General features: G+C 43.6%; 1 protein-coding gene across 1 annotated transcript in view; it reads right to left on the minus strand.

The window, feature by feature from the left end:
- The window catches only part of mmp28 (matrix metallopeptidase 28), a 31089-nt gene extending 18246 nt beyond the window's left edge, over positions 1–12843 (minus strand). Inside the window, exons 1-3 of the mRNA XM_046294939.1 lie at positions 12568–12843; positions 10383–10459; positions 3428–3624 (exon numbers count right to left, since the gene is read on the minus strand). Of these exons, the coding sequence (XP_046150895.1) occupies positions 3428–3624; positions 10383–10459; positions 12568–12705 (412 nt within the window). The 5' untranslated portion in view covers positions 12706–12843. The remainder of the gene's footprint in view (positions 1–3427; positions 3625–10382; positions 10460–12567) is intronic.
- Between the last annotated feature and the right edge of the window lie 86 nt (positions 12844–12929).

The following is a 12929-nucleotide window of genomic DNA, read 5'->3' on the forward strand; positions in this document are numbered from 1 at the left end:
AAAGTTTTTAAGTTTTGGTTGTGTTTCAGATGATTTTGTTCCCAATAGAAATAATTGGTAAATATTGTAGTCATTTTGGAGTCACTTTTATTGTAAATAAGAATATAATATGTTTCTAAACACTTCTACATTAATGTGGATGCTGCCATGATCACAGATCATCCTGAATGAACCGGGAACAATGAGTGAGAAGGTTGGGCGCCAAATATCATACCACCCAAAAATTGCTAACCTCCCCTGTTACTGTAACGATTAGAGTTCAGCATGTCTTGTGGGTATGATATTTGTGCGTCTGTAACTTTCTCACTATTCACGATTCATTCACGACTATCCGTAATCATGGTATCATCCACATTAATTTAGAAGTGGTCATTATATTATATGAAAGGGAAAAGTCTAGTTGAAACATCAGGGACGTGTTTGTGTTCAAAAATGTGTGTTTATTTTTGGAGTCCAGGTAGTCCCTCTCCTTTTCAGTTCGTTTTTCTTCTGCCCAATGAACACGACCCTGGGCTTGCCTGAGGTACACCCGGCACCTGTTGTAGTCGTAACTTTCACATGGAGGTGAAACAACATCCGTCATTACCATTCTTGTTTCGCTTAATAACACTCCTGCTAGTCATATGAGTCATTTCTCTAAAATGGTGATGACAAAGACCGCTGTCTCGTCTCAGGTCTCAAAACAACAGAGATGTGTTATTTACCCAGCTAGCGAACAGAGGACAGGCCTCATCAGGTACTGGCTTGAAGTGAGAGAGACCGTCCGACGCCACTACATTCCCAGAGTATTAGCCAATCCCCTGAGAGGCAGAGAGGAATGCCGAGTGTTCACAGTTCAGGCTATGAGCAGGAACATGGGAGGGATGGTTGCCTCCTCCTCATGGTCACTGACACGGCTGTTAAAGTTACTGTTTTTCTCTCATGTAGTGAGAGACCAGATACCGTCTAACATAAACAGTAGACACAAGCAGAGGATCTGTGCAGGGTCAAAACATCTGAAGAAACCAAGTATAACAGTCAACCACCACATGCACTGGTGTTGGTGTCAAATTGTGGCATTGTTTCAACTGTCAATCATACTTCCTAGGAGGAGGGAAAAAGAGGTCACCTTAGTGCTTTGACTGAAACGTTATACTTATGGATAACCAAAATCCAGAATATATGTTCTAACCCAGTGGGGTATGTATGGTACAATTCATCTGCAGTGAATATGCTAATGAGACTCCATAGAATGCAGTGTAATTTGCTAGGTACAGGTAGAGTTGAGTAGATAACCACTAGTACCCCTGCAGCAGAGGGGTCGTTCTGGCCAAAGCGTGGGACATCAGACGCTCTTCTGAGGCCTTAACTACAGCCCTCAGTGCTATTAGTCATGGGCTTCACGACAGGAGACCCACCCAGACCACGGTGTACACCCTTTCTGAGCTCTGGAGCTACCACAGCCACAGACTCCACAAGCATATCAAAACAAAATCACATTTTATTTGTCACATGTAGTCTTTACCTTGAAATGCTTACGTACGAGCCCTTTCCCAACAATGCAGAGTAAGACAATTTGCCAATAAAAATAGAAAATAGTAACACAATAAATAACAATAACGAGGCTATACATAAGGAGTGCCAGTACCGAGTCAATGTGCAGGGGTACGAGGTACTGTAGTTGAGGTAATATGTACATGTAGGTAAGGGTGAAAGTGGCTCGACAATCAGGATAGATAATAAAATGAGTAGCAGCATGTGAAGCGTGTGAAATGAGTAGCAGTATGTGAAGCGTGTGAAAGTGTGTGTGTGGCATCAATATGCATGTGTGTGTGTGTATGTGTGTGTTGGAGTCTCCAGTGTGCATTATTGAGTTAGTGCAAGAGTCAGTGCAAAAAAGGGTCAATGCAAATAGTCAGGTTAGCCATTTCATTAACTGTTCAGCAGTCTTATGGCTTGGGGGTAGAAGCTGTTCAGGAGCCTTTTGGTCCTAGACTTGGCGCTCCGGTACCGCTTGACCTGCTGTAGCAGGGTGAACAGTAAATGGCTTTAATGGCTGGGGCCTTTGACAATTTTCCGTGTCTTCATCTGACACTGCCTGGTATAGTGGTCCTGAATGGCAGGGAGCTCTGTCCACAACACCATCTGTAGTGCCTTGCGAGCGGTGGGGTTGCCCTACCAAGCGTTGACGCAGCCAGTCAATATGCTCTCAATGGTGCAGCTGTACAACTTTTTGAGGATCTGAGGGACTATGTCAAATCTTTTCAACCTCTTGAGGGGGAAGAGGCTTTGTCGTGCCTTCTTCACAACTGCGCTGGTTTGAGAGGACCATGTTAAGTCCTTAGTAATGTGGACACCAAGTAAGTTGAAGCTTTCGACCTGTTCCACTACAGCCTCGTCAACGTGGATTGGGGGCAGGCTCGCCCCTCCATTTCCTGTAGTCACTGATCAGTTCCTTTGTCTTGCTGATGTTGAAAGAGAGGTTGTTATCCTGGCTTCACACTGCCAGTTCTCTGACCTCCTCCCTGTAGGCTGTCTCATTGTCATCTGCAATCAGTCCTGCCACAGGCATGTCGTCAGCAAACTTCATGATGGTGTTAGAGTTGTGCGTGGCCACAGTCATGGATGAACAGGGAGTACAGAAGGGGACTAAGCACACAACCCTGAGGGGCCCCCATGTTGAGTGTCAGTGTGGCAGATGTTGTTACCTACCCTCACCACCAGTTGCAGAGGAAGGTGTTCAGTCCAAGGATACCGAGATTGGTGATGAGCTTGGAAGGAACTATGGTGGTGAACGCTGACCTGTTGTCAATGAACAGCATTCTCACATATGTATTCCTCTTGTCCAGTTGGGAGAGAGCAGTGTGTAGTGCAATAGAGATTGTGTCATCTGTGGATCTGTTGGGGCAGTTCGCGATTGTTGATGTGTGCCATGACCAGCCTTTCAATGCATTTCATGGTTATAGATGTAAATGCTATGGTACTATAGTCATTTAAGCAGGTTACCTTTGAGATTACCTTTGGGATTACAGACGAGATGTTGAAAATGTCTGTAAAGACAGTTTCCAGCTGGTCTGTGAATGCTCTGAGAACACGGCCTGGTATTCCATCTGACCCAACGGCCTTGTGAGTGTTTACCTGTTTAAAATTCATACTCACATCAGCCACGGAGAGCGAGAACACACAATTGTCCTGGACAGCAGGGACTCTCATGGCTGGCTCAGTGTTGTTTGCCTCGAAGCAAGCATAGAAGGCATTCAGCTCGCCTGGGAGGTTTGTGCTGGGGAGGTTTGTGTCACTGGAAAACTCATGCTGTGCAAATATACAGAGCTCAACAACATGAAACAAAAGCCATTGTTACCTTGGCACGCCACTGACTACCTGCTTCTGGCACGCACGCACGCACGCACACACACACACACACACACCTTTGAGTGTATTCCCTTACCTAGTTGAGCATAGCGTTTCCTGCGGGTTTGTGACACATTGGACGCAATCTTGCCTGTGAAGACTGCATAGACTCTCTGTGCCCAGACCTGATGGCTGCCCTCATCCTTTACCCCACACCGTGGTGTGCCCATCTGCTTCAGGGTGGCACCATCCAGCTGTCCTGTGACGGGCAGGTGGGACAGCCACTGAAACTCCCTGTGAGAGAGGAGGTGGCGGAAAAATGTATACAGATTAGCATACAATACATGAACAATACATGAAACAAACTCTGTCTTGGTCACACTGAGGAATACATTTTGATGTCATAATTTCAGTGTCACGTCCCTGCTGTATTTAACTCACACAAAGAGACAATCACGGTCTCAAACCTCATTACTCAAAGAGTAAATCTAATGATTATATTATACACTCACTGGCCAGTTTATTTGGTACACCCATCTCGTGCTGGTCTACAGAACAGCCTGAAGTCTCCGGGGCATTCTCCAAGTTGTTGGAAACGTTCCACAGGGATGTTGGTCCATGCTGACATGTTGGCATCAAGCAGTTGCTGCAGACTGGATGGAGGTACCTTCATGCTGTTAACAGCCAATTCCAGCTCATCCCAAAGATGTTCTACTGGGTTGAAGTCTGGGGAATGCGCAGGCCACTCAAGTAAATTTGACTCACTTTCATGTTCCAGGCGATATTTTTCCACTCCTCAGTTGTCCGGTGTTGGTGATCGCATGCCCACTGGAGCCATTTCTTCTTGTTTTTAAATGATAGGAGTGGAACCGGGTGTGGTCGTCTGCTGCAATAGCCCATTAAAGGATCAACGAGTTGTGCGTTCCGAGATGCCGTTCTGCACACCACTGTTGTACTGCATCGTTATTTGTCTGTTTGCGGGCCCGCCTGTTAGCTTACACGATTCTTGTCATTATCCTTCGACCTCTTTCACCAATGAGCTGTTTTCACCCACAGGACTGCCGTTGACTGGATGTTTTTTGTTTGTTGCACCATTTTTGGTAAACCCTAGACACTGCCGTGCGTGAAAAGCCCAGGGCAGCAGTTTCTGAGGTACTGGCTCTGGCGCGCCTGGCACCGACGATCATACCACACTCAAAGTCGCTTAGGTCACTCGTTTTGCTCATTGCTTAATCGAACAGTAACCGAATGCCTTGATGCCTGTCTGCCTGCTTTATATAGCAAGCCACGGACACGTGACTCACTGTCTGTAGGAGCGACAGTTTTTTTTGTGAACAGGGTGGTGTATCTAATAAACTGGTGGGTTCAGATATTATTCATACCCCTTCACTTATTCCACATTTTGTTGTGTTACAGCCTGAATTTTCTTACCCATCTAAACAAGTAAGGCAGAGAGAGAGACACAGCTGCATGTGAGCTCTGACATTTTTCATGTTTTTTACAAAATTATAGATTTGGAGTTAGATAAACTTGGATTTTTTGGGCAGGAACATATGCAGAATACTACCCTCCAGAGCATGGCCTTTGCTCCAGATCGGAACTCCAAACCTACAACCACATTTTTGACTAAATTAACCAGATAGATTACTGCTACCAATGTTTCCTGTTTCCAAGCTATACGGAGGGTGCTGTAGCAAACAAACAGCAGAGACCTGAGGACACTATCTACAGTTTGGGTCTAGAGTGTCTCGCCCTTTGAAGAGGGGGATGACCGCGGCAGCTTTCCAATCTTTAGGGATCTCAGATGATACGAAAGAGAGTTTGAACAGACTAGTAATAGGGGTTGCAACAATTGCGGCAGATAATTTTAGAAACAGAGGGTCCAGATTGTCTAGCCCAGCTGATTTGTAGGGGTCCAGATTTTGCAGCTCTTTCAGAACATCAGCTATCTAGATATGGGTGAAGGAGAAGTGGGTGAGGCTTTGGCAAGTTGCTGTGGGGGGTGTAAAGCTGCTGACCGGGGTAGGGGTAGCCAGGTGGAAAGCATGGCCAGCTGTAGAGAAATGCTTATTGAAATTCTCAATTATCATAGATTTATCAGTGGTGACAGTGTTTCCTAGCCTTCGTGCAGTGGGCAGCTGGAAGGAGGTGCTCTTGTTCTCCATGCACTTTACAGTGTCCCAGAACTTTTGGGAGTTTGTGCTATAGGATGCAAATTTCTGTTTGAAAAAGCTAGCCTTTGCTTACCTAACTGCCTGTGTATACTGGTTCCTAATTTCCCTGAAAGTTGCATATCGCAGGGGCTATTCGATGCTAATGCAGTATGCCACAGGGTGTTTTTGTGCTGGTCAAGGGCAGGTAAGTCTGGAGTGAACCAAGGGCTATATCTGTTCTTAGTTCTACATTTTTTGAATGGGGCATGCTTATTTAAGATAGTGAGGAAAGCACTTAAAAAATAATAATCAGGCATCCTCTACTAACGGAATTAGGTCAATATCCTTCCAGGATACCCGGGCCAGGTCGATTAGAAAGGCCTGCTTGCTGAAGTGTTTTAGGGAGCGTTTGACAGTGATGAGGGGTGGTCGTTTGACCGCGGACCCATTACAGACGCAGGCAATGAGGCAGTGATCGCTGAGATCCTGGTTGAAGACAGCAGAGGTGTATTTAGAGGGCAGGTTGGTCAGGATGATATCTATGAGGGAGCCTGTGTTTACTGATTTAGGGTTGTACCTGGTAGGTTCCTTGATAATTAGTGTGAGATTGAGGGCATCTATCTTAGATTGTAGGACGGCAACAGGGTGTTAAGCATATCCCAGTTTAGGTCACCTAACAGTATAAACTCTGGGTGCAATTAATTTGCATATGGTGTCCAGGGCACAGCTGAGTGTTGAGGGGGGGTCTATAACAAGCGGCAATAGTGAGATACTTATTTCTGGAAAGGTGGGTTTTTAAAAGTAGTAGCTTGAACTGTTTGGGCACAGACCTGGATAGCATAACAGAACTCTGCAGATGATCTCTGCAGTAGATTGCAACTCCACCCCCATTGGCAGTTCTATCTTGGTGGAAAATGTTGTAGTTGTGGATGGAAATTTCAGAATTTTTGGTGGCCTTCCTAAGCCAGGATTCAGACACGGCTAGGATAGGATTAATATTACCCCTCTGATTACAATGAAAAGCAAGACTTGCCTCTGTTCTTGGCCAGCTGCCACTAGGTCTTTCTTTGCAGCACTTGACCATATGACTGGACAATAATCAAGACAAGATATAACTAGAGCCTGCCGGACTTGCTTTGTGGACAGACCTCTCCTCATTTTTACAACCATTGAATCTATATGTCTTGACCATGACAGTTTACAATCTAAGGTAATACCAAGTAATTTAGTCTCCATAACTTGTTCAACAGCCACACCATTCATTACCAGATTCAGCTGAGGTCTGATGCGTATGGTTGAATTATCAGCATACATGGACACACATGCTTTGTTTAATGCGAGTGGCAGGTCATTGATAAAAATAGAAAAGAGTAGAGGGTCTAGAGAGCTGTCCTGTGGTACACCACACTTCACATATTTGACATTAGAGAAGCTTCCATTAAAGAAAACCCTCTGAGTTCTATTAGATAGATAGCTCTGAATCTACAATATGGCAGAGGTTGAGAAAAGCCATAACACATCAGTTTTCTTAATAACAGGTTATGGTCAATAATATCAAAGGCTGCACTCAAATCTAACAGTACAGCTCCCTCAATCTTCTTATTATCAATTTCTTTCAACAAATCATCTGCCTTTTGTGTCAGTGCAGTACATGTTGAAGGTCTGTTGTTAATTTGTTTACAGAGAAATAGCATTGTATTTGGCCAAACGCAATGTTTTCCAACAGTTTGCTAAGAGCTGGCAGCAAGTTTATAGCTTTGCTGTTAGAACCATTAAAGGCCGCTTTACCCCTCTAGGGTCGCGGAATGATTATGGCTTCCCTCCAGGCCTAAGGACAAAGACTTTACTCTAGGCTCAGATTAAAGATATGACAGACTGGAGTGGCTATAGAGTCACTTAGCATCCTCAGTAGCTTTCCATCTAAGTTGTCAATGCCAGGAGGTTTGTCATTATTGATCAATAACAATCATTTTCCTACCTCTCCCACACTAACTTAACAAAATTCAAACTTACAATGCTTTTCTTTCCTTAATTAGTTTTTGTTATGCATGTGTATGATGGCTCACTGTTCGTTGTCCCTGGCTAAGTTTGGCTAAGTTTGCCCACTTTGCAAATTAAGTAATCATTAAAATAATTGGCAACATCAAATGGTTTTGTGATGAATAAGTTGTCTGATTCAATGAAAGATGGAGTTGAATTTGTTTTTCTGCCCATAATTTAATTTAAAGTACTTTAAAGTACTACTTTTTTCCATCATTCTTTATATCATTGATCTTGGCTTCATAATACAGTTTTTTATTTTTGTTAAGTTTGGACATCATTTCTCAATTTGTAGTAAGTCAGCCAGTCAGATGAGCAGCCAGACTTATTAGCCACTCCTTTTGTCCCATCTCTTTCAACCATACAGTTTTTCAATTCCTTATCAATCCATGGAGCCTTAACAGTTCTAACAGTCCGTTTCTTAACAGTCAGTTTCTTAATTAATCAAGTGCAGCACCTGGATGCTCCTTATTAATCAGACCAACACATATTTTTAACGTAATCCAGATAAGATCCACAGCAAAATCCTTTGTATGATCTCTTATACACTATTTTAGGCCCAGCTTTTGGAACTTTATACAGCCACTATATTGTGATCACTGCATCCAATGGGTATGGGGTATTGTGTGTACAGTCGTGGCCAAAAGTTTTGAGAATGACACAAATATACATTTTCACAAAGTCTGCTGCGTCAGTTTGTATGATGGCAATTTGCATATACTCCAGAGTGTTATAAAGCATGATCAGAAGAATTGCAATTAATTGCAAAGTCCCTCTATGCCATGCAAATGAACTGAATCCCCCAAAACCATTTACACTGCAATTCAGCCCTGCCACAAAAGGACCAGCTGACATCATGTCAGTCAATTTGTAAGTCGCTCTGGATAAGAGCGTCTGCTAAATGACTTAAATGTAATGTAAATGATTCTCTCGTTAACACAGGTGTGAGTGTTGACGAGGACAAGGCTGGAGATCACTCTGTCATGCTGTTTGAGTTCGAATAACAGACTGGAAGCTTCAAAAGGAGGGTGGTGCTTGGAATCATTGTTCTTCCTCTGTCAACCATGGTTACATTTGCACAAAAAGGGCTTCACAATCAAGGATATTGCTTCCAGTAAGATTGCACCTAAATCAACCATTTATCGGATCATCAAGAACTTCAAGCAGAGCGGTTAAATTGTTGTGAATAAGGCTTCAGGGCGCCCAAGAAAGTCCAGCAAGCGCCAGGACTCCTAAAGTTGATTCAGCTGCGGGATCGGGGCACCACCAGTACAGAGCTTGCACAGGAATGGCAGCAGGCAGGTGTGAGTGCATCCTTTGGAGGATGGCCTGGTGTCAAGAAGGGCAGCAGAGAAGCCACTTCTCTCCAGGAAAAACATTATTGACAGCCTGATATTCTGCAAAAGGTACAGGGATTGGACTGCTGAGGACTGGGGTAAAGTCATTTTCTCTGATGAATCCCCTCTCTGATTGTTTGGGGTATCAGGAAAAAAGCTTGTCCAGAGAAGACAAGTTGAGCGCTACCATCAGCCCTGTGTCATGTCAACAGTAAGGCATCCTGAGACCATTCATGTGTGGGGTTGCTTCTCAGTCAATTTTGCCTAAGAACACAGCCATGAATAAAGAATGGTACCAACACATCCTCCGAGAGCAATTTCTCCCAACCATCCAGGAACAGTTTGGTGACGAACAATACCTTTTCCAGCATGATGGAGCACCTTGCCATAAGGCAAAAGTGATAACTAAGTGGCTCGGGGAGCAAAACATCAATATTTTGGGTCCATGGCTAGGAAACTTCCCAGACCTTAATCCCATTGAGAACTTGTGGTCAATCCTCAAGAGACGGATGGACAAACAAAAACCCACAAATTAAAAACTCCAAGCATTGATTATGCAAGAATGGGCTGCCATCAGTCAGGATGTGGCCCAGAAGTTAATTGACAGCATGCCAGGGCGGATTGCTCAGGTGATGAAAAAGAAGAGTCAACACTGAAAATATTGAATCTTTGCATCAACTTCATGTAATTGGAAATAAAAGCCGTTGACACTTATGAAATGCTTGGAATTACACTTCAGTGTTCCATAGTAACATCTGATAAAAAATATCTAAAGACACTGAAGCAGCAAATGTTGTGGAAATTAATATTTGTGTCATTCTCAAAACTTTTGGCCATGTCTAGAGGGCTGAGGAAAAAAATCTATTTGATCCACTTTGAATTCCAGGTGTAACACAACAAAATGTGGAATAAGTCAAGGGGTTTGAATACTTTCTGAAAGCGCTGTATATCAACAGTATAGCATTCTTAGTGAGATTTGAACTCTACATTCCAGAGTGGTTTGGAGAGGTTTCAGCAGAGGAGGTTCCCCAGTTCGGTGGTTAGTGAGGGATTATTTTACTGCCTGCCTTTTTACATTACCCTTCCATGGGTTGTCCCACAGACCTACACCCTCCCCTAACACCATACAGCCTGACTCAGCTACCAGGTTAATATTAGCCTTGTACTGACTCTAATCAGACAACAGAGATGAAGATAAGTGCATTTTTCAATGTAGGACGTTGAGTGCATAATCCAATATAAGTAATTAGATTATGACTTGAGTCTTCGGGCCAACATAAATATTCTGCTCCATTGGGCAACAGGCTCTCTGATTAGGAAGACGACTCTATGCCCCACTGGTAGAATTGAGAACAGAGGGTGAGGCTGTGAAATACAGTGTGAGAGACAGAATGGCCAAGTCTTAGCCAGTGGAGAATGTAAGGGGACAAATAAAGAGAAACCGACACAGAACAGAATTGCATGAAGGAGATAGAGACAATTCAAAAGTGATGGAGTTATTTGAGAGACAGTAGTACCGTACCGGACTGCTGTTTTGACCTCTGCAGCATTGTGTATGTGATTGTCCTGGTGCAGATATCCATATTTCTCCAGGAAGCCCTGCAATAAATGTTACATCATTATTTTTCATGAGACTCCCACACTTACTTGGTATATAAACATTATTAAATCAGACATTAATTTGCCTCAGCCTTGTAACCTTCAACTATTTCCTTAGGTCCTCTCTAAAAAGACATGTTATAGTCACTGTCAGGTAGTAGCATGCTAACTTTCCCCCTCATCCCTCTGACTGAGGAGAGGAGTGATAGACTCCAGACCACCCGTCTTACAGAAAGCGAGTAGAGACCATCAGTTATCAGGATCTAACCACTGGGCTTGATGTTAACAACAGGCACCGACAGGAAGAGGTATGATTAGAGATGTTATGGGGAGGAAATTTTAAAAAATCAACAGATGACAACTCAGTTCAGAGATGCTAAATAGTCTCGGCTTGCAAACGGCAGAGAATCCTGTGTGTGTCCGACCCCTTACACACAGGGAACGTAGAGAGAGAAGTTACATTGTCAAACCACTCTGAAATGTCACAGAAGTCTCAAGTTTTGAGGGAGCATGCAATTTGCATGCTGACTGCATGAATATCCACCAAAGCTGTTGCCAGAGAGTGTAACGTTAATTTCTCTTCCGACATCGTTTTAGAGAATTTGGTAGTACGTCCAAAACGCCTTCACAACCGCAGATCACGTGTAAAACCCAGGACCTCCACATCTGGTTTCTTCACCTGCGGAATGCTCTGAGACAGTCTCAGGGAAGCTCATCTGTGTGCTCGTTGTCCTCAACAGGGTCTTGACCTGACTGCAGTTCGGTGTCGTAAACAACTTCAGTGGGCAAATGCTCACATTTAATGGCCACTGGCACGCTGAAGAAGTGTATTCATCACATATGAATCACGGTTTGGCAGTACTTTTAACCGGCATCACAACCGCAGGCCACGTGTATGGCGTTGTGTTGCCAAGTGGTTTGCCGATGTCAACCTTTTGAACCGTGCCCCATGGTAGTGGTGGGGTTATGGTATGGGCAAACTACGGACAACGATGGCGTTTTATCAATGGCAATTTGAATGCACAGAGTTACCGTGATGAGATCCTGAGGCCCGTTGTCGTGCCATTCACCCACGGCCACCACCTCATGTTTCAGCATGATAATGCATTTCCCCATGTTGCAAGTATCTGTACACAATTCTTGGAAGTTGAAAATGTCTCAGTTTTCCCATGGCCCGCATACCCACCAGACATCACCCATGGAGCCTGTTCGGGATCGACGTGTACGACAGCGTGTTCCAGTTCCCACCAATATTCAGCAACTTCACAGCCATTGAAGAGTGGGACAGCATTCCACAGGCCACAATCAACATCTGTGACCAACATATGCATATCTGTATTCCCAGTCATGTGAAATCCATAGATGAGGGCCTTAATAAATTTACTTCAATTAACTGATTTCCTTTATCTTTGAAATTGTTGCATTTTCATTTAGTGTATATTGAAATACTGAAACAGCATAACAAATTGAGTTAAACATTTGTCAGACTATAATTTAGGTTTGAAAACTGAAACTGTAATGAAGGTGTTGTGTGCAGTCAGTATAACCAGTGGTATAAGATAACACATGTTCGTTTTCGTATTTATACCTGCCAGAATGTAGCTGTGGAATCTTGCTGGAAGGTAAAATGCCTGCTAGAGCTAGATTGACTAAACCCATCCCTGAGCACAAGATATTGAAAACACGTATGAACGTCTTGCGCTCATGCATTAGATTCTAATGGAATTTACACCGACAGCCATTTTCTCTTCGGATTCCCATTATGAGAGCTCAATCGGGGGTAGCCTGCCAACCACTCGAAACTGACAGTTGCTGTGGGCGTATGCTACCTGGCTCAATTTAGGTGAGTCAAATGACTATATCCATTCAACTCTGCACTTCGTATACTAAACGCAGCCATTCTGTATTTTTCCCTCCTCACTATTGACCAATCACCTCACTAATAGGTATTGACCAAAATATCTGATTGTTAACAAATATCAGATTTGGCTACCTATGTAAAAGCAATCTTAAGTGTTTTTGAATATCTCGTCAAAAGTAGTCTAGTTCTAAAGTTTCAAGCAGTAAACATTTTAGAAAACTTCTAATAAGCTACAGATAACACGTACCTCGGCCTCAGGTGTCTCGACCCGCCAGTCCGTTGACACCGGTGTGCAAACAGTTGACTTTATAAGTATTAGCGCAGTTATGATACATGGACCGATATGCCACAATTTATTCTGGTCCGGAGAGTCTCGCAAACGCATTGTATAACACTTGCAATACCATTAGATTAACGCAGACAAACATACATTTAAATCCAATTCAGATATTTCCAAGTACTGCTCGTCTAATGTGCAACAACCCAGGATATATCAATGTGTGTGATCCCTGTGCTGTGTCATTTTCCTCACATAGGGGAGGGACAGTACCGCCCACAGCTCATGGGCTGGTTGAGAGCTGAAAGCAAAATACTGTAGTGAGAGCATGT

This window comes from Oncorhynchus gorbuscha, linkage group LG13 (genome assembly GCF_021184085.1).
Source record: "Oncorhynchus gorbuscha isolate QuinsamMale2020 ecotype Even-year linkage group LG13, OgorEven_v1.0, whole genome shotgun sequence".
In the NCBI taxonomy this organism is placed as follows: Eukaryota; Metazoa; Chordata; class Actinopteri; order Salmoniformes; family Salmonidae; genus Oncorhynchus; species Oncorhynchus gorbuscha.